At 38.2% G+C, this 21,768-nt stretch overlaps 2 protein-coding genes across 2 annotated transcripts in view; one reads left to right on the forward strand and one right to left on the reverse strand.

The window, feature by feature from the left end:
• LOC145985078 (RRP15-like protein) overlaps positions 1 to 6,144 on the reverse strand; it is a 37,719-nt gene extending 31,575 nt beyond the window's left edge. The window contains exon 1 of the mRNA XM_083118652.1: positions 5,979 to 6,144. The gene's annotated coding sequence lies outside the window, so the exon portion shown is untranslated. The remainder of the gene's footprint in view (positions 1 to 5,978) is intronic.
• A 499-nt stretch (positions 6,145 to 6,643) lies between these two features.
• The window catches only part of LOC145985079 (uncharacterized), a 28,748-nt gene continuing 13,623 nt past the window's right edge, over positions 6,644 to 21,768 (forward strand). Inside the window, exons 1-2 of the mRNA XM_083118653.1 lie at positions 6,644 to 6,723; positions 13,014 to 13,087. Of these exons, the coding sequence (XP_082974779.1) occupies positions 13,057 to 13,087 (31 nt within the window). The 5' untranslated portion in view covers positions 6,644 to 6,723; positions 13,014 to 13,056. The remainder of the gene's footprint in view (positions 6,724 to 13,013; positions 13,088 to 21,768) is intronic.

Genomic DNA, 21,768 nt, shown 5'->3' on the forward strand with positions numbered 1-21,768 from the left:
TATGCTGCATTTAATAAGTTGTTTTATGTGCCCTGTAGTTCACCCCTGCTGCAACTGCCAACGTTCTGTATACACCTACCTTACAGCACCTTGAATATGTAGTGTGGAAAACCCCAAAAAACTGGTTCCTGAGGTGGATGACAACATAGATGGCAGTGTGATCAGTATCGCAACTAATTTTCTTATGAAAGTAATACAGCTTAGTTAGTTTTTGGAATATATTGTGTAGATTTGTTTGTATTGAAAGGAGGTAAATGAATTGATGGAAACAGTTATATTTGTGGAGTGATTTGCAGTCATGAAATGGTATTAATTTCGAAAAAGAAAGTTAAATAAAATAAATAAATAGCTTGAGTAACACAAGAATAAACATCCCAATGTGATTCCGAACGTCAGGTGTTGCATTGCATACTAGAGTTTATTTTTCTATGTTATTAGAATATAAACAGGATCCTGAGAGATATTTCATACCGAGTCAACAAACCACAAGTGTCACTTGGAAGCGAGCAGTCTGTAATCAACACAAGCTCTGACTGCACCATTTCCTCAAGGAGATTTTGGACCACATGTCGTTTCAAAACGAACCAATCAAGAGCAACGTTTCACACTGTAGCGGCATGACGGGCAGCACAGGCCAGCTTTGTGCTGATTTCGCTATTGAGGAAATGGTCCAGTTTGAGCGACACACAACCAACAAAGTGACACGTGCGGCTTATCGTGATGCCTAGATAAGTTGCAACATGCGGCATATCGTGTCACCTAGATCTGTTGTTCGCACAATTAGAAACAAACGCTTGCTAATAGACTAAAGGAGACACCATATCGCTTGTCACTTTGTTACGAAATCAACCTGTAGCACGTCGCTTCGATCCGAGTACCCTTCCTTTAAAGAGCTTTCCAAGACCGAAGTAACAAGCAGCACGCGAATACGACACATGATGCATGTGGGTTTTCCTTTGTCATTTCATGCAATCATGTTATCATCATCGCTGCAATTAGTTTCAAGCGAAAGAAATGCGACAGTAAATATAAAAATACAAATGCTTCAGTCTATATATCTTTAAAAGAAATTATGATGATGTCGAACACGATGATGATAATAATAATAATGAACCTAATTCATTCACAAAAATTTAGAGTTACCAAGAGCATTCCACACATATATTTTCTCCCATATTATTAATGAGTCACGATAACAGGACATGGTCGACTGTCTATAATTTCCGTTAAGGTACTAGTTTACTATCCACAAACAGATTTCTTCATTTTTACAGAAGAAACTACTTACGGTAATAAGTTCCTGTAGCATTGTTGAACATCTGGAAGGTGTTTTCTGTCATGTGGGAATGTGTTATAGAGGAAATTCATTATTTTTGTTGAAAATTAATTCTCTGACGCACAATAGCCTTTGGCGCATTGCATACACCTTCGTAGATTATCGCACGTCGTGCTTGTGTTTTGTCGAATTTCATTGGGGATGCAGTGTTTCCAACCACGCCTCTGTTTTCCGAAAAGACAACGTGTCATCATGCCGGGTAATTAAAACCATTGACGGATAGCCCCACGAACCATTTCCGGCAAGGTTAAGTTAGGTTAGACAAGCATAGTTAAAATTTTGTAAAACAATGCTCAAAATGTAAAAAATTTGTTAGTATTTTTTGGGTTCCTACGGTTGGAAACCCTGAACACCATATGAAAATCGACAAAAGACAAGCACAATGCACGATGATCTACAAAGTAGTACGTGCCATATTGTGTCTTAGGCAAGCGAAAAACTAAAAGAAAGAAGTACTCGTTATGTGAAAAATTCAAACTACTTTCATCAAAAAAAACCTGAATATACCTTAAAGAATGTTCCGCGAAGCAGATAGGTAAGTACGAATGTTAAAAATGACGAAACACAGAAGTTACGTGTGTTTGTGGATAGTAAATTTTTACCTTTCTTCATCCAGTGGAAATGCCAGAGCACACAGAACCGTGCTGTTTTCCACACTACCTATTCACGGCACTGTACCTCTAGTAACCCCTGTGCTAAACTGACGAACCTACTCAAACATAAGCAGGATGAAAAGACCTCCTTCACACAAATTGCAGCAGCATTAAAACAGCTGTTCAGTATATGCTTACATATATACATAGAAATAACCTTATGGCTTAATTGAAGATGACGGGAGTGTTCCCCGATTTGTTTGAAATTTTGTATACTTTCTACACGAGGCCTCCTGAACACGAATCTGACATTACAATTTCCCGGTCACGTCTGTAACTTGAAAATGTCACGTAACGTTAGGTTAGGCAAACATACTTCAAATAACACTAAGCTTACCTTCAAAGTCTGTAGTGTTTACAATCCAAGGTAAAAATGTCAAAGCAGGGAAACTGATTTCTTCAAATTTACAGGAGAAAGTACTTACGGAATTGAGTTTCTGTGGAATTTCGGAAGGTCGTAGAAGTGTTTTCTCGCATTTTTCGATGTATTTGGCCGCTAATTCATGTATTTTTCTATAATAATGTCCGTCTGATGCACGAAAACTGTTGCTTGCATTTCCATCCATGTACTTGAACCGGATGTTGCGAGCATCTGATGACATAATCCCCGGTACGCGTTTCCAAACACAGTTTTTTTTCCCCTATATTGCTCAACCTCAAGCAACCTAACCTAACCTTACCGTGATCGAGCGTGGGTATATCGTGAATGGTTTTTGGGGCTATTCGTGGATGGTTATACGATCCAGAATGGTTTATGGGGCTATGCGTGAATGATCTTTGGGGCTATGCGGGAATGGTTTTTGGGGTAGTTTTTTCACTATATTGGCCAACCTAAAGCAACTTAACCTTACTGTGATGGTGCGTGGGGCTATCGTGAATGGTTTTTGGGGCTATTTGTGGATAGTTATACAATCCACAATGGTCTCTGAGGCTATGCGTGAATGTTTTTTGGGGCTATGCAGGAATTTTTCTCTTAAGAAGGTTGAAACACTGCTTTGCCATTTGAAACACAGCATATCGACAACGCTAGTCAAGATTTGCCTGCCATTTGGCGTGTTCAGGAAGCGAGAAAAGAACAAACAATAATTACTCGATATGTCAACAATAGATACTAATTTTGTTAAAAAAAGCGCAATGCAGAATAGGTAAGTACGAATGTCAACAATGACAGAATAAACAAGTTACAGACGTTTCCCAGCTTTGATAGTTTGGTAAATTTCTTACATCCGCAAGATGGATTTCTTCAAATTTACAGGAGAAATTACTTACCGAATGCAGTTTCTTTATAGTTGTGGAAGTGTTTTCTCGCATCGTTCATTGAATTTTGCCAGTAAATCATCTATTTTTCGATATAAATGTGTGACCGATGCATGAAAGCTCTTGCATCCATTTACTTAAAGGTGGATGTAGCCTATGTGTGATGACGTAATCCCGTTCAAAGCCGGTCAGTGTTTCAGTGAAGAAGGTACGTTTCCGCAAATGGTTTGTGGGGCTATGTGTCAATGGTTCATTGGGCTATATGTCAATGGTTTGTGGGGCTATGTGAGAATGGTATGTGGGGCTACTCATATTATTTACGAAACCAATTTTTGGTACTTGTTTACTATCCGTCGGACAGATTTCTTCATTTCTACAAAAGAAACTACTTACCATAATAAGTTCCTGTAGTATTGTCTAACATCGAGGAGGTGTTTTGTGTGAAATTCAGGTAAGTTTTCCGTATCCTGGAAACGGATTTCTTCAAATTTAAAAGTTTGGGGCTCATTTGGGGGCAGGTGACTCCGGCCAATTTCTAACGCCTTTAACAGGGAGTCTATAGAAAAAGCCGGGGAGGCGGGCCACATTAGTGGTTGGGGGCGGAGCCCGGAATCGCTGGGAAATTTGAGTCAAAAATTTCAAACGAAAATAATTTTTTTGTTTAAATTTCGCACCAATTCCGGGATGAATAGCCCCAAAATCCATTCATGGAATGTTCTGCGAAGCAGATAGGTAAGTATGAATATCAAAAATTGACGAAACTCTGAAGTTATAGGTGTCCGACGAATGGAAAACTTTTACCTTTGTTTCTTTAAATTACCCACAGATTCCGGGACGAAAAACGTGAATACACCTTAAAGAATGTTCCGCGAAGCAGATAGGTAAGTACAAATGTCCAAAATTGACAAAACGAAGAAGTTATAGGTGTCCGGGGAATATCAGATTTTTACCTAGCAAATTTCAGCCATCTTGAGGATATAAGAAATTTACCGATAGTTTTACCCAATCCAACGGTGGATACAGTGTTACCACAAAACATGGCTTCCTCACTTCTTTCAGGAGAAATATTGCCATTATGAAAAGCAATAATTACACCTTACACCTGATACTTCATCCGGAAAACTTATTTGGTTAGGGTACTATTATAGTATGGGGGAGACACCTATAAATCATATATTTCACACTTTTTTACATTGCTAACGTACTATTTTGGAATGCGGAACATTTCCTAAGGTGAAATAATACATTTCTAACTAAGATAATGTATATTTCTTACATTTACGAGTACTTACTGTTACTTGTTATTTCGATTCTGTAGCACATTATGGTGGGCAATAGCGTACTGGTTCAGGGCACGTTGTGAGAGTGTTTTGTCAATTTATGAAGTGTTGCAACCTAGTTCACCGGAAAATACCTACTTTCGTGCCTGGATTTGAAATTATGCTAATACCTCGCAAACCATTGACGTTAGCCTCACAAACCATTGACGTTAGCCCCAAAAACCATTTTCCGTAACGTTACGTTAGGTTAAGTTAGGCAAGCATAGTTAAAAAAAAAAATACTCGACACGTCATGTTCTAGTGAAAACACGGCGAGTTTGAAACACTGACTATGGGGTTACGTCATCTTAACACACAGAACATTGGGAGCGAATTTACAATATAGAGAAAGTCTCCAATTTTGTTAATTTTCGGTATAATAACTAATTTTGACCTCCTAATCACGAATCTGTTGAAAAAAAACAGGGGTCACGTCTGAAAATTTGAAAAAAAGCAGATTGAATTTTTTTATATATAGGTGTATATGCATAGTTTTACGAACAAAAATGTAATCTCCTGTCATTGTGTCCAACCACGCCGTTATTTTACAAGAAAATGATTTATGATGTTCAATTCTAGTACAATCCCTATTTTTTTTCGATGAATTTAGGGGTGAAATGAGTGCTAATGGAACCTAACCTAACAGGCCTAACCTATCCTCATGTGAATGGTTCGTGGGGCTACCCGTGGATGGTTTTTGGGGCTAACGTCAATGGTTTGTGGGGCTACTCGTGGATGGTTCGTGGGGCTACCCGTGGATGGTTTTTGGGGCTAACGTCGATGGTTTGTGAAGCTACCCGTGGATGGTTTTTGGCGCTAACGAACAATTTTTCATCAAAATGTACAATTTCCAGACGTGACCCCCGGTTTTTTACAACAGATTCGTGATTAGGACGCCAAAATTAGTTAGTATACCGAAAATTAACGAAATTGGAGACTTTCTCTATATTGTAAATTCTTACCGAACATTGTGCTGTCGTGCAGAAAGCAAATGGCGGCAGCAGAAACAGCGTCTTGAACAGAGATTTTCGCAGAAAACAACATTAAAATGGATCAAAACTTCATTCACGAACTTCCACAATGCTACAGAAAATGATTTCCGTTAAGTACTTTCTCCTGTAAATTTGAAGAAATCCGTCTCCCCTATACTATAATGTTACTTAAACATGTAACATGAAAATATCTGGATTACACAATTGGAAGCCGGTCCTACCTATCTATTTATCTGAATGCAGAATGCTTGCAAATTACAAATGTTTTGTCTATACTCAAATCAAGAACATGATACTAAAAATGTAGTAATCAAACACTTTTATGAAAAAATACAATTTCTCAATATTGTGACTTTGTGCGTTTTCAATAGAAGCAGTCATGATAAGAACACAAACCCGAACTGTACAATTATAATATTACCTGTTACGTGTTCATTTCTTGACTCGAATACGAGAATTACCCATGCATCTAGAAGTATAAAATGTCACTTTGATATACGGCTAAATATAGAAGAAATACCTCTTGAAATATCAAATTTATATTTAACACCAAACATATGAAAGAGAAAACACATGGGAACAATCGAATATTGTCAAAAATCGAAATACAATCGATTGCAGTGATGCCAGTAACACTTCTTTGAAGTTCAACAATACACAAACTGAAAAAGAAACCAGATTCCTCATGTTGTTAGCGGATGGCTGTCGAAAAGGATCAACCACATGTGGATCAACGAAAGGAACTTCCCGTATGAAAATTACATTAGTAATTATTTTCAAACATTTTGTTTTGTCAATCTACGGCACCGGGAACTACTTACCCTGCTATTGCGCTAACACATATTCATTCTTAGCTTTGCAGGAATGTAATTTTCGGAAACTCATGATTTGCTCCATTCTCTGAAAAGTTTGTGAAAGGTACTTTTATTATCTATTTAGACGAGAAGTTATTCCTTCAGTGAAAATTACCCTTGAAAAACATACTTCATCGCTCTCCAAAGTAAAACTTAGGGTAATCAAGTGACGAACGAAAAAACGAGGGCGGCGCCACCAGAAATAAAAGACTATGAAATTTCTGACGAGAAAACAATTGAACAACTACAAATTAATGAAGGACGCGACAACAAAAACAGGACGAAAGTGGTATATAGCTTGTTTATAAATTGGTATGTTTATTTTTTTTCATGTATGAGCATATAACAACTTTCATAGTGAGAAACTAAAATGATGAAAGTCTTCTCTCTTCAATGATCAGAATATCTTGCATTGTCTAGAGAAATGACTAATTGAACAGATTGTTTTGGCTCGAATGTCAAAATTGTCAATCCACAATATTTATAATGAATTTCAGTTCAGTGCTGTTAAAATCTAGAAAATACCGATCATTTTATATTTCGTCCATTGACGATGTAAATGTTATATAGCCAAATTGTAAATAAATCGATATATTTTGGCTGTGCTCTATTTAGGATGCAACTGTTTCATCTCTACTATGGTGTGATACCCACATACAACCAATGTTGATGTAATGAGTGGCATTTTGGTCCATGTACAGAATTTGGAAGCGGCCACGAGAATGCAAACTAGCCAATTAAAAATTACGACCATTTCCTCAACCAACCACATGCGCCATCCGAGTATGAGATAAACCACTTGCATTCTAACCTCACTTGTAGGAGCTGCTTAGCAGTAGTAGTGTCTTCTGTTCTTATTTTGTTAACAGACAAAAATCTTCTTTTTCGAGAGGTTTCAATATATCAGCCTTTGCAGTGATACAAACTCAGCACAATGGTGACAGAGATCGAAGAAATATATCATGTCAAACTTTAAAGGGCTCTCCGAGGCTCAAATTCCTTTTGTTTTATTGCGATTTCGGTAAATTTCTTATATCCGCAAGACTGATTTCTTCAAATTTACAGGAGAAATTACTTACCGAATGCAGTTTCTTTATAGTTGTGGAAGTTCGGGGGAAGTGTTTTCTCGCATTGTTCATTGAATTTTGCCAGTAAATCATCTATTTTTCGATATAAATGTGTGACCGATGCACGGAAGCTGTTGCACCCATTTCCTTCCAGCCGGATGTTGCCTCCTGTGTGTGATGACGTAATCCCGGTTAGTGTTTCTAAACACATGTTTTTGTAACTGAAAAGGGTACGTTTCCGCAAATTGTTTTTGGGTATATGTGTCAATGGTTCATGAGGCTATGCGAGAATGGTGTGTGGGGCTACGCATTTTTTTTCTAAACCAATTTTTAACTATTCAGTAAAAATGTCATAACCAGGAAATGGATTTCTTCAAATTTTTAGGAGAAGTACTTATGGAATTGAGTTTCTGTGTAATTTCGGAAGGTCGTCGAAGTGTTTTCTCGCATTTCTCAATGTATTTGGCTGCTAAATGATGTATTTTTCTATAATAATGTCTGTCCGCTGCACGAAAGCTGTTGCTTGCATTTTCATCCATGTACTTGAACCGGATGTTGCGAGCATCTAATGATGTAATCTCTCAGCAAGTGTTTCCAAACACATAGTTTTTTCACTATATTGCCTAACCTAAAGCAACCTAACCTAACCTTACCGTGATGGTGCGTGGGTCTATCGTGAATGGTTTTTGGGGCTATGCGTGGACGGTCAGACTATCCTGAATGGTTTTTGAGGCTGTGCAGGAATTTTGCTGTTAAGAAGGTTGAAACACTGCTTTGCCGTTTGAAACACAACACTAGTCAAGATTTGCCCGCCATTTTGCATGTTCGGGAAGCGAGAAAAGAACGAACAATAATTACTCGATATGTCGACAATAGATATTAATTTTGTAAAAAAAAAAAAAGCGTAATCCCTTGTTAAACAATGTTTCGCAATGCAGAATAGGTAAGTATGAATGTAAAAAAGTAGAGAATGAACGAGTTAGAGCGATTTCCCACATATGATAGTTTTATCAATTATTCTAACCTAAACATGACCCAACCTAACCTGACCTTACCAGAAATTGTTCATGGGGCTATGCGTCAATGGTTTGTTGAGCTACGTAGGTATTTTTGGATGCAGTGGGGTGTTTAGCGATTACTTACTGTGTGTTTCCTTGACACCGGTTTTTAACTTCCATACACTTCTATGTAATGCTGTACTTTCCAACAGCCATTCGTTTACTGTCGTCTTGGTTACAAACTGCCCCTCTTATCTAGGTGTTCGGTACTGGTTCAATCTCGGCAGAACACCTCTCACTCGATCATTTCGTCATTTTTAACATTCGTACTTACCTCTTCTGCATTGCGAAAGATTCTTTAAGGTGGCATTTTTCTTCACCTGAAGAAGACACAATGAACAGGAATGGGGGACTGAAGTTAAACAAAGAATGGAAGAAAGTGTTAGAAAGAGTGGAAAGGACAAGAGAGAAAGAGGAGAGGAGAAGGAAGAAAATGAAGGAAAAAGAGCGTGATATATAAAGCCCAATCCACATTCTATATGAAAGTATATATTCTTCGCCTTTTAGGTGAAAGTATAGTGAAAGCCACCTGCGAGAAAGTTCCAAAACAACTTTCTATTAGTCTGGAGGGAGTAATGTTTTGTGTATATAATGCCCTGTTTTTGGTATCTTGTTACTTTTGTACTTGAGACAGAGTCTGATGAAGACCTTGCTAGAAGGTTGAAACGTTACGTTTAGTTTATGTTTTTAATAAAATAAATTACTGCCTTGGTCAGCATATTTATATTTTTTCATAATAATGGAAACAAGGCTTAATGGTGTTATAATTTCATGGTAAGGTTAGGTTAGGCAAACATAGTTAGAATTTGGGGTCGTAGTAATATCAGTAATGTATATTTCGTTTTTTCATCTTCCTGCAAAACAACGGCATGGTTGGAAACACTGGCAGGAGGTTACGTCATCAAGCGTGTGCAACATCCGGTTCACTTAGAGAAATCAAATACAAGCAACGGCAATTGTGCGTCCGTGAGATATTTTTCTTCAAAAATACATGAATTCCCGGTCAAATAGATTCCACGATGGAACTAAATACCTCCACGAATTTTTCAAATGCTACAGAAACTCATTTCCATTAGTAGTTTCTTCTGTAAAAATTATGAAGTTGCATTCTGCCGAGATCGAACAGTTACCAGGTGTTTTTCTTCTTAACACACGTGAGGTACAAATGGATTTTCGGTATCGGTTCACGGATTTTAGTCATTTACCATGCGTTGTTCCGACTTTTATCCTGTTACCAAATTGTTTCAAGATTTCGGATATATATGGAACCGATACAGGCAGCATGAAACTTTTTCTAACCACGAGACATCTTTTCAGTGATGTGTTGTTGACAATGGTTTTCTGCACACATTCAGTGCTTGTCCATACCGTAAATAACTTTCTTCATTTATTTTTTTTCACATTTTTTCCATATTTTGAAATATGCTTGCATTGTTAGGTTAGACTGGGTAGGTTTGGTTCCCTTAGCATTTGCATTATATCCCTAAATGCTGCTTTCATAGGTTAGGCTGCCCAGGTTGGGTTTCCTTAACATTTACATTATATCTCTAAATGCTATTTTCATAGTTAGTTTAGGTTGGCCAGGTTTGGTTCCCATAGCATTCACATTATATCCCTAAATGCTGCTTTCGTAGTTATTAGGCTGACCAGGTTTGGTTCCCATAGCATTTCCTTAATAATCATATGTATTTCATTTTGGCTACAAAGGCAGAATTCTAAGGAGAAAAGTTTATTATGCTTCCACCCAGGAGACTCGTTCCTGCGTGCATCCCATGGCCGAAGCCCAAAGAATGACAGCTTGGACTGCACAGCCACAGTGCAAGACTTCTAATTACATATAGAGCATGAAAAACCAAAAATCCCTGCATATTATTTTGTGTGTTGTCGACATGAGTGCCAAGACTTAACACATTTTACTTTCAGTTGATCTTAAATGCTTCCATAGAACTGATTCATTATGTATTTGATTAATCTACAAACTGAAAATGTATATATTGAACTGAAATCATATTTATGGAGCAGAAAACATGCACTGACCATTATTCGACAGATGATCTCCTGTCTTGAAAGTGTAACCTTTATAGTAGCATAGTGTGTGACAAAAAGAAAACAATTGTAAAACCTTGGCTAACTTAGCTAGAGTTTCCATACGAGCTTTGATTTGGACTCCAGAAATGCATTATTCAAATTTCTAAGTCATTCACAGTCCAGAGTGGTATACACCCACCGCAAAATGACTTCGGACCTCATAACAAAATCACAAAAAATACAGATACAGAAAATTCATGTGAAAAGCTATTAGATACAGCAAAAAATGCATACATTAGTACGGAGTCATGTTGCCTTTACTTTTCAGAACCATTTGGATGTGCTTTGGCATGCAATCACCAAGACTTCAGAAGTAATTTAAGTCCATGTCAATGTACCACATTTTCTTCAGTTCTATTTGGATTGTCTGTAGGTTCTGAATCATCTTCTTTCCCAGGAATTGCTTCATACGATGCCAACAATTTTCAATTGGGTTGAGAGCGTGGCTATTCCCAGGCCACTCTAGCATCTTTATCTGTTGTTCCTCAAGCCATTTCCTTACCTTCTTAGCCGTGTGACAAGGAGCGTTATCATGCATGAAAAGATCACACTCGTGGATCTGAAGCATATCCACTAAATAGTACTTAAGAACGTCGATATATCGGTCTGCGTTCATAGTCACGTTTTGCGGTAAGAAATATAAACCTGTCCTACCCTTTTCACCTGAAAAACACCCCCACACCAGTACAGACTGGGAGTGCCTAACAGTCGGAACTGTATACTTTGGGTCTTATCAATCTGAAGATGATGGACTTCAAACCTTAGCAGTTCGGAACAGTTGGAATGAGCTTTCATCGGAAAACGTGACTTTCCTCCACTGTGCTGGTGTCCAATGTGCATATTTCTTTGCAAAAGCAAGATGGTCTTCGTGCAGGCCGTGAATAGTGGCTTCTTAGCAGCAGTACAACATGGCAGATCTAAGTCTTTCTGTAAACAGTGCTGGATCGCGCACTAACGTTTTCTAGCAGACTCGGGTACATTTCTTTGTGCTTTGAAATGACAGTCGGAGGCAGTCCTCTGGCAGCTGCCAGTACCTTCATTATGGTTGATTTTGCACGACCTGTTTGATTACATATTGTCTTTATCGGGACGTTTTCACTTCGCCATGCAATAATGCTGGGTTTTTCCACACTACTATAGTACTTTCCCGGCATATCACAAATACACCTGTACAGTAGTCAAATATCCAACACAAATACAGTAGGAAAATATCCAACACAAAATACACCACGCGAAAACACAGCAATTTATCACACACACTACAGCAGAAAGTCACCCTTCCTGTGTCAACTAACAATACAAAAGGAAATGGACTCGCTTATCAGCAGTAATACACTGTTGCCAGATATGTTCATGCAGAAACAATTCCGTGTTCGAAACAAAACAACACAAGATACAAGGCTACTAAGTGATAGACCGCTTACTACGGCAGATTTCTCATGAGGTCCGAAGTCATTTTGTGGCGGGTGTATATAATATATTATATTACAGCGCCTCAGTTGCGAATCTTAATATCCTTTGTCTGTAGACACCAGAGTATTTACTGCATTTGACCACTTTCGCTCGAAAATACTTGATCAAATCTCCCACGCTCGAGCTTGATATGCTTGAATATATAGAATATCAAATATTGTTTCAATAGGTCAATAATAATTGTACAAATATATGTGTAAAAATTCATCCTGGTAGTTTCAGCCCATAATCATCTATTCATTTTCATATATTGCTATGTATTTGTAAGATAGACTAAATTACATTTTAACATGGATATGATGACTATGTTCACTTTAGTTTCAATTTCACTGCATTTTTCACTTCATGATCCATATTTGAAAGTCCACTACCACAAACAAGTTACGGTTATACGGGAACAAGCCTATACTAAGTGTTTGAATGTTCGAGCATTATTCGCTCGAGCAAAGGAACAGTCAATTCTGAAATCTATCTAGCATCATCCATGCGAACTATTAGGCAATCGAGCAAAAATACCTTGATCCAGCACTCTAGTTGACACAATATTAAACTTCTTTCAGCAATAATTTCTTTATTCTTGCATGCATACTTCAGGCAAAATTCAAGTCCGTGTTATCACAAATAGGCTAATGAAAACTGGCCCTGCAGCCTCTAGTCAGATTGAAACCTCTGAAATTATGCAAGGTACAAACTGCAACAATGCTTGTGAGTGTGAAATTATATTTAACACTTGACTAAGGCATGTCGAAACATTGAGTATCAAAAAGATGTAATCACTACTTTTTTTTTTTTACTAATTCTAATGTTAGACTAAGTACATTTAAGAAGTAAGAACTATTTCAGTAAACAAATACCACTCACAGATATACATACATATGTATAAATCTTTATTTAAATGTGGCATTTTATATTCTAGGTTCCTTTTGGACTTCAACAATAAAGAATTTCTTGCTGTCATCATGAGGCGCTATTCAAAAATCAAAAGCTCAGGTAATGTGTGTAAATGTGTAAGTTTCAATGAATATGTGTGTGTGTGTTGGAGGGATTGCAACACAATGAGGATGTTGTTGAACACCATATTTATTTGCCAACTGCCACTTTCTCGTGTCTAGATATCCTATAGGTTATGTAAAATTCCCACAACCCTTTTTATCATGCAGTCTTAACTGGACATTATCCATTGTCTATATTTTTACCTGTTATATATATTTTACCTGTTATATGTTTCAAGAGAATACCTCTTCTCTTGTCTTCAGGTGAACAAATTTATTTTTTGTTAGTGGTGAAGATCGAACCTATGTTAGTTTGTTTTTAAGTCCACTTTGTAACAAAAAGCTAATTGAAGTTGAACCTGCAGTTTAAGGTGTGGTTCCTTTCTTTACCTAACCTAACCTCAGAAAAGAGATAGTCTGAATTGAGGTAGTCCGTATAATACTAATGTACCGAATTGAGAGTTCTTCACTCGATCAAAGCAAATGGTATGTACTCGAAGCCCAGTAGCACACGTGTAACTGTAATTTGTCTGTGGTGGTGGACCCTCGATTATGGATCATGATGTGAAGGCTGCAGTGAAACTGAAACTTAAGCGAGCATAGTCATCATCTACACATTATAGTTTTGTTTATCTTACCAATACAGCGATGCATGAAAATGAAATAGATGGCTGTGGGCTGAAAATGCCTAGGTGGATATTTTATTTATGTTTCTACTATTATTGTCACATTAAAAGGTGTTCGGAGGTATGGTATTATTGTGTCTTATTATTTCACCTAATATGATTATCCTTTTCCATAATGAACAATGATGTACAGGTATTTGTTGTACTAGGATTAGATATTTTGAATCACTTGATTGAATTAAAATTGTTGGGTGCATCGACACAGGCCATTTTGCGCCCTTCAATGTATTCGAGGAAATATCCCCTTATCCAAATGTTAAAACAAGGGGTGTTAAATCCCGTTTGGAAAAGCTAAAAGTGCAAGGTTGTAAAGGGACCAGGGGTTCCATTTTACGTTTCAATCTGTAGATATTGCATACTCTCACATATCTCATATTTGGGTCTTGCTAAAGACTTATTATGTAGAATAGTAATTGCTTGGAGTAGTTTCCTTCCATGTATGTGCTCTAGGTTGACAGTGCAGCTTATTAGGCTCTGTAATATGGAAAAAGCTTGTGCATGGTGAAAACGTTTAGCCAATTGTTCCACTACAAATGTGCTACACTTGAGCATAGCACGCTCGAGGCTGGGAGACTCAAACGAGTACGAGCGAGCGAAAGTAATTCCATGCAGGACTCTAATGTGCTTCCAGTCCAGGCAGTTACAAGGCAGTTAAGGTGCCAGATGCTATCAGGAAGGCTGCAGAAATATGAATTCACTCACCCGAAGACAAGAGAAGATATTCTTTCTCAAAACTTATTGTTAGAATAGAAAGGTAGAAGCACTAGACAATTGCCACAATCCAATTAATGCCAGCCTACGTGGCAGAGTGGTTAGCACATTGCGCTACGAAACCAGGGGTCTCTTGTTCGAATCCCGGCCTGGGCTTGGATGTTTGTGAGTGTCCATTCATCAATTTCATCATATCATCACTCATCCCCATCTTCGCAAATTAGCCAAGAGTGGCACAAAAAGCAAAGTAAAATAAAGCAAATCAATCAATCAATCAACTATCCAATTAACATTGTATGCTAATAAAGAACTACTATTGCTGTATTCAGACAAATACCCTATGTTGAATTGTTTGTACTTGGTTTATTTTATACACACACACACCATTGTGTCAGGGACTGTTACGTGTGTGCAGGCCCGTAGCCAGAATTATATTTCGGAAGGGGCTTATCCCTTATCAGCAGCTGACATCTAAAAACGAAAAGTGTGGGGTGGGGGTGGGGGAGGGAAGCAGGGATCGCGACTGAAACTAAACCGAAATAAAAAAAAACTTATTCCAACGTACTTTCAGCCTTCTTGAAACTGAACTAAAACGGCAAGAGGCAAGTTTCAGTCTCGCGTAAGTGATCATGGAGTTTTGGTTCAATTTCGGTTCGGACTGGATTTGGCTTCTACATAATTTCAGTTTCAGTGCCCCGAACTGGTATACTGCAAGGCACATTAACAGTTCACAGAAATGAAATTTTTGATAGGAAGATTCAGTGCTGGAGTACCGAATTTGGGTTCAGGTTATAGTTTCAGTCTTCGTGTAATTAAACACAGCACATTTTTTCAGGTTTGATTGGTGTGGATTGGAATGTAAACCTGTTCAAGCAATCAGTTTTTCTGTGTGACGAGGTTGACCATTTTCATGCTTCCCCCACAGGATCGCTGTTTTGTTTCGTGATCTGTTGCTTGTAGGTTACTGACGTCAGTGTTATCGGCTAGTGGATTGGTGTTTTGCTGCTTGCAAGAGGGAAGGTGGAGGAAACTGCATTAGAATGTCTGGCAATTGCAAGCAAGGATCGCTGCGTATGAATGTCTATTACACCCCATCATGATTTCTCATCCGCACAGGCAAATTGTCGCATTTTCAATCAGACCCAATGTTGCCAGTTGTATTCAAATTATACCAACCTGGCTAGGGTATTCATTTTTAAACTTATCCATGTTTTTCAGTTCTTTCTGTCATAACAAGAAGACTTTTAAAAATATATGTTACCTTACATAGATATATCCGTATTGTGTGTGCCTGTGAGCTGTGACATATGAGAATTCATAGATTTGAAAAAAAGTAAAACTAATGGAAAGATCATTTTGAACTACTCTTGGTTAACCTTAATTACAAAATGTCCAGAATTATTGCAAACAATATACAAGAACAAGAACTCCTTATTGTTAGTTCCATGTATCAAAATCGGAAATCATGGGAGGCTTATAGTGGAAATAATGAAATGAAGGAAATTGAACCGAGTTTTTATTTAAACCTCTTCAAGAAGATTGATTGATTGAATTGGTGTTTTAAGTCCACGCACAGTAAGGCTAATTGGAACTGAACGTACAGTTTAAAGTGCGATCTGAACCACTAGGTGCATCCACTGGGTATCAAACCCAGGACCCCGTGATTGCAAGGCGACTACGCTACCACCGCACCATCGGGGAGGCCTCTCTTTAAGAAGAGAATTGAGAAGTACATAAAAAAGAATTACAAAAAAATATATATAAAACAAAACCAAGTATTCCGTTTCTGCGTGTAATTGTAATTAACATTGATCAATTGTCCGTTCATCTAACTATAAGTTTCATTTTAACTTTTCCTGTTCAGGTTTGAGTTTATGTTAAAAGTCCACTTTGTGCACAATAAGGCTAATCGGGACTGGACCTACAGTTTTAAGTGGAATCCAAAGCACTGTGTCTCGACCGGGTATCAAACCTGTGACCCCTTGATAACAAGGCAGCAACCTTACCACTTCACTATCGGGAGGCCATATTCTCGCAGTAATCTCAAACCGATATGTCGAACTGTTTTCCCCAAAATTGGTTTCTCAAGTGGTGCGAACCAGAAGGCTCTTGCATGAGGAGTTTTTGAGTTTTGGTTCGTCTGGGCCAGAGTAGAAATGCCAATGTCAATTCCAGTTCGAGTCCGAATTACCTATCCGATTTCGGTCTGCAGAGCCAAACCAGAACTGATAAAGCGAGGAGTGATTCAGTCTGACCTGAACCAGAACTGGAACTGAAATGAATTTCAGTCGCAATCTCTGGGTAGAAGGCCTGAAGATTAATTTCTCAGTATATTACAATTTATTATACAAGATGTGTAATCCTGCTGAGGAAGTAAAATTAATTACAACTATACACAATTTAAATTTGATATTTGTAGAAATGTCTGGCTGAAGCCCCCTAAGCCCTCCCCCTGGCTACGTGCCTGCATGTTTGTGTTCTGTGTAGCATGCCCTCATAGTAAAAATCACTACCAGACAGAACCAGTCTCTGAAACCAGTGGCATGTTCTGAAAATTGGACCTGGTTTACTGCAACAATTCTTATTTATTAGAGCTAAGCCGATACCAAAGATTTTCAGTCACTATAGAAGAGCAGGCAAAGGCAACAGCTCGTCTCAACAATTATCCTTTTTAAAAGTTCGTTCACCCTTCCTTGTGACAGATTGAGAGACCAGCACAGGAAGTTCCATAGATTTTGATAGAAACACTGGATAAAACCCCACTCTCCTGGGCAGCAGATGGCAAGATCAAAGGCATGGGTAAGTCACCCAAACGTGACTATGAAGGCATGTAAGTGCTTAGTTAACGCTGTGGGAAATAAACCATTCATTGCCAATTTTTTCTTGAAGCTTGTGGTGGTAAGATACGTGGATGTTTTTAACCCCCTGCCGCACTAATGCCGGGTCAGGTAGTTGCGGAGTTCTTGGAAAAGAGGGATGAAGGTCACTTGTGAAATTAGCTTTGTTTTATCTACGTTCATGGGCAAAGGGGAATCAGCAATTTATACTTATCCTCTTCACTTCTGTCTTTCGTGTGACAGGTATCGGCTAAATATGGCTATTTTATCCTGCCGAAAGCCGGCCCCCATGGGGGAGTGATTAGCATATTGCGCTATGATGCCGGGGTTTGAATCCCGGCCTGGGTATTGATGTTTGGAGTGTCCATTCATCAATTTTATCGATGTTTGGGAGTGTCCATTCATCAATTTTATCACATCATCACTCATCCACATCTTCGCAAATTAGCCAAAAGTGGCACAAAAGGTTAAGTAAAATAAAGGAAGTAAATAAATAAATAAATAAATAATTTCTGCCAAGGTTAGATTGAGAACATACGGCTTTGAATGACATTACTAAGAAAGATAAGCTAATTGGGACTTGACCTACATTTTAAAGTGGGACCCAAACCACTATGTGCCTCCACTGAGTATCGAACCTGCGATCTATTGATTACAAGTCGACGGCGACACCATCGGAGATGCCCCTTTATAGATTTATGTACACCACTACTTACAATAGTGTACATAAAAGATTTATCAGGAACTTTACTTTTCATCAAATGGACATACCATCATTCTTTTTGTTATTCAATAAATATTCAATTTTTTTTACTTCTTTGACATAAATTTCCTTGCCATGACTGTTTTTTTTACACAAATTTTAGCGGTCTTAACTACACATAAGCTAGATGATGAATATTTGCTGTTTTATCTCTGATATCATAGTGTATTTTTACTATTTATGTAATAACAATATTTTTTAGTCAAGATATGAGGCTTGTCCGGAAAGTAAAGAACAAACACATTTGCACGTTAGGGGAAAAATGTGTACCAGAGTTGGCAACACTGGCAGTAACCGTGATCCATACAACAAGGATTGGGAGCGAGTCGTCAGTCCTGCGCTGAGTCTTGTGTGAGGAACACACGTTGAAAATGGCAGCGAGGATACCGAATCCCACCAAGTGCGAAGTGCGTGCCGTCATCAGGTTTTTGCAGGCACAAGGAAAGCGTCCATCAGAGATGCACCGAGAAATTGTGACTGTGTACGGGACCGTAATGAATCATCAAAATGTGGCAAAATGGTGCCGTGCCTTCGCAGAAGGTCGACGTGATGAAGAGAGAAGTGGGAGGTCGTCCGTGATCACTGACGACCTTCGCAATCGTATTGAAGCAGAGAGGTGCATGCGAATAGGCGGGTGACAATTCGAGAATTGTGTGTGATGTTTCCTGACAGTTCGAAAACCACTATTCATGAAGTTGTGAGTGGGTTAGGGTACAGAAAGTTATGTGCACGCTGGGTCCCAAAACATTTGACTGACGAACACAGAATCTGCTTTATTCATGACAATGCCCGCCCCCATGCAGCAAATGTCACCAAGGATCTGCTTGCACAGTTTCAATTGGAGGTCCTTCACCATCCGCCATACAGCCCCGAGCTTGCACCCAGAGACTACCACCTGTTCCTGTACCTCAAGAAAAATCTTGGTGGAAAACACTTTGCCGACGACGATGAAGTCAGGGAAGAAGTCACAACTTGGTTCCAGATGCAGGCGATGGATTTCTACGATTCAGGGATACAAAAACTTGTTCTGCATTTGAACAAATGTTTGGACAATGGTGGCACTTATGTGGAGAAATAGCCTCTGTATCAGTGTAACAAGTGTAACTTTAGTTGCGAGCAATACATTTATTTTATATCTTATTTTTGGTTTGTATCCTTACTTTCCGGACAAGCCTCGTAGAAAGAACAAAATAAGTATTAACTTTGTCTTTCCTCCATTTCTTAGTTTGTGGTTACATACAACAATACTCGATACACATCGGAGAAATTAAGTACTAATTAATTAATTTTCATATTATTACAAATAATTATATTAACGTATTAAATATAAACAATTTTATTATAATATTTCTGAGACACTTGGCTCGGACTAGCTCCCCAAATTAAATATATTTAAGTATGTGCCTAGTGATGTGACGAGTTAGTATGATAACTAACCTTTGTTATTTTGTACTGGAACTATACAAGTATCGGTATCGGCAAATGGTGGTATCGGCTCAGCTCTATTATTTATTGTAAACATTATTAATTAGATATAATATAAATTAAACACCAATACAGGCATGAAAGCAAAACAAAACCAGAAGTTCAACAACCTTAAATTTTCTGGTAGCATGGGAGATATGCAATTGTTTGAAACATTGCTGTGCATATATATTAGGGATGGGCCAATAGAAATTTTGGCCGATATCGATAAAGTACTGATACAAAAAATTTGCCGATCTGATACAAAATTCCAGAATGTTCCTTGAAGAATCTACATGGATCATTCACCTCCTTAATAAATGTGTGTTAGCAGGTAACTCCATTGCAAGGAACCCTGCATATTGAGACATTTACTTTTGAGAAAAGTAGGGCATGGAGATTGTATGTTTATGTCCATTTATAGATATATTGGATCACTGGTCGACAAGGGGTTAGATGTCTCTTAGATATGACTGTTCTCTTAGATGACTGTTGTTTCTGAATAATTTCAGCATGCTGATTCCAAAAATGAAATCCATTTTTACCCATCATGTCTAGTATTTTAAGAAAACAGCAATATATTAACTGCCTTAATTTCACAATAACATAATTTCTATTATTTCCCCAATTAATACCTCTATTTAGATGGTGGTAAAATATTTATTTTCCAGAATACAAATCCTCCAATTTTCAACTACCTATATAAATTAATATACAGGGTGTCATTTTAATGGCGCCCACGGACTACAGATTCGTATAGAGGACATCAAAACAAACAACTTTTCCCAGTAACATTTTTCTCGTTGGTGCGTCGATTCGACGCTACAGCCGTTCAAAAAAGACCGTTTTGCCGCCTGGATGCTGGCAACCCAACACAACATTTGATCGTACCTGTGACGTCATATCCTGCGGCGAAACAGCGCACGGTAGGGTTGCAAGGAACACAAATTTTTTGAAAAATGACAAACTACCAACCACATTATTATCTGTAAAACGAAGCGAGAAACAAGTGCAGCAGACCGAACATCATAGCCTACCAGCCAGAAGATCAGCAGTCATCTTAGGGGAAGGGGGAAGTGAACCAACGATATGAGAAATGGTAAAAAACGTATTCAAAATGAAATGTCAATGTTAGATTTTGTCTCAGCCTACATCTGAAATATCAACATCAATAAATTTTATTGGACTTACAGCTTACACGTGGCTGTTTACGCCCAGCTACATGTCAAATATTTGCAAATCTCGTTGCAAGGTTGATATCTACAGGTTTGTATCCAGATGCCATGCGGTACTTTTGCGCTGATAACGGAAGTATCCGAGGTTCACGTTGTTACATTACGGCTAAAACAAGTACAACCACAGTAACAATCTAATTATGAATCAGTGCCGAATATACTGCCCTGTTCACATTTGCAAACTATCACATGTGTATCCGGTGCATAGATAAACACAAAGTCATCGTAGAGCTTGTATTACTACTACTTATATCCCTGTATTTTCAATCATTTTTGACACTTACCTCATAATGCTCTGAATATACATTATATTTTCTGTTGCTTACCTTTGGAATTTTGAGTTCTTTCATTTCTATTTTGTCATCTGTTCAGTGTGTCACAGACAACTAGTATCAGAAGAACGAAGTGAATAGACTAAATTGTTGATGCCAACTTGGTAACTAGATTTGCAAATATTTGACATGTAAGCTGAGACAAAATTCGATATGACCAGTTCCACTTGAATTCTATTTTCTTTCTACTATTTTTCGTATCGTTTGTTTACTTCCTGTTAGGTTACAGAACGTGTTTTCTCGTTTTGTGTTATGGTACATAATATGGCTGATTGAAGCTATGTCATTTTTCACAGAATATGCGTGTTCCTGGCAACCCTGGAACGCATCGCTTCACGACGGGATATGACGTCACAAATGCAATCATATGTTGTGTGTGGTTGCCAGGCGGCAAAACGGGCTTTTTTGAACGACTGTAGCGCTGAAACGATGCACCAACGAGAAAAATGTTACTGAGAAAAGTTGTTTGTTTTGATGTCCTCTATACGTTTCCGTGGTCCGTGGGCGCCATTAAAATGACACCCTGTATAATTGTAAATGTTTAACCTCTATTATTAGTATTTATTTCTGAAGGGAGTCCAAACCTCTGTGCCTATACTTACCATTGTCACATATGAAGCAACAGAGAGAGAGAGTGTGTGTGTGGGGGGG

The sequence above is a fragment of the Lepisma saccharinum genome, chromosome 3 (assembly GCF_977018435.1).
Source record: "Lepisma saccharinum chromosome 3, izLepSacc3.1, whole genome shotgun sequence".
NCBI classification, from domain to species: Eukaryota; Metazoa; Arthropoda; class Insecta; order Zygentoma; family Lepismatidae; genus Lepisma; species Lepisma saccharinum.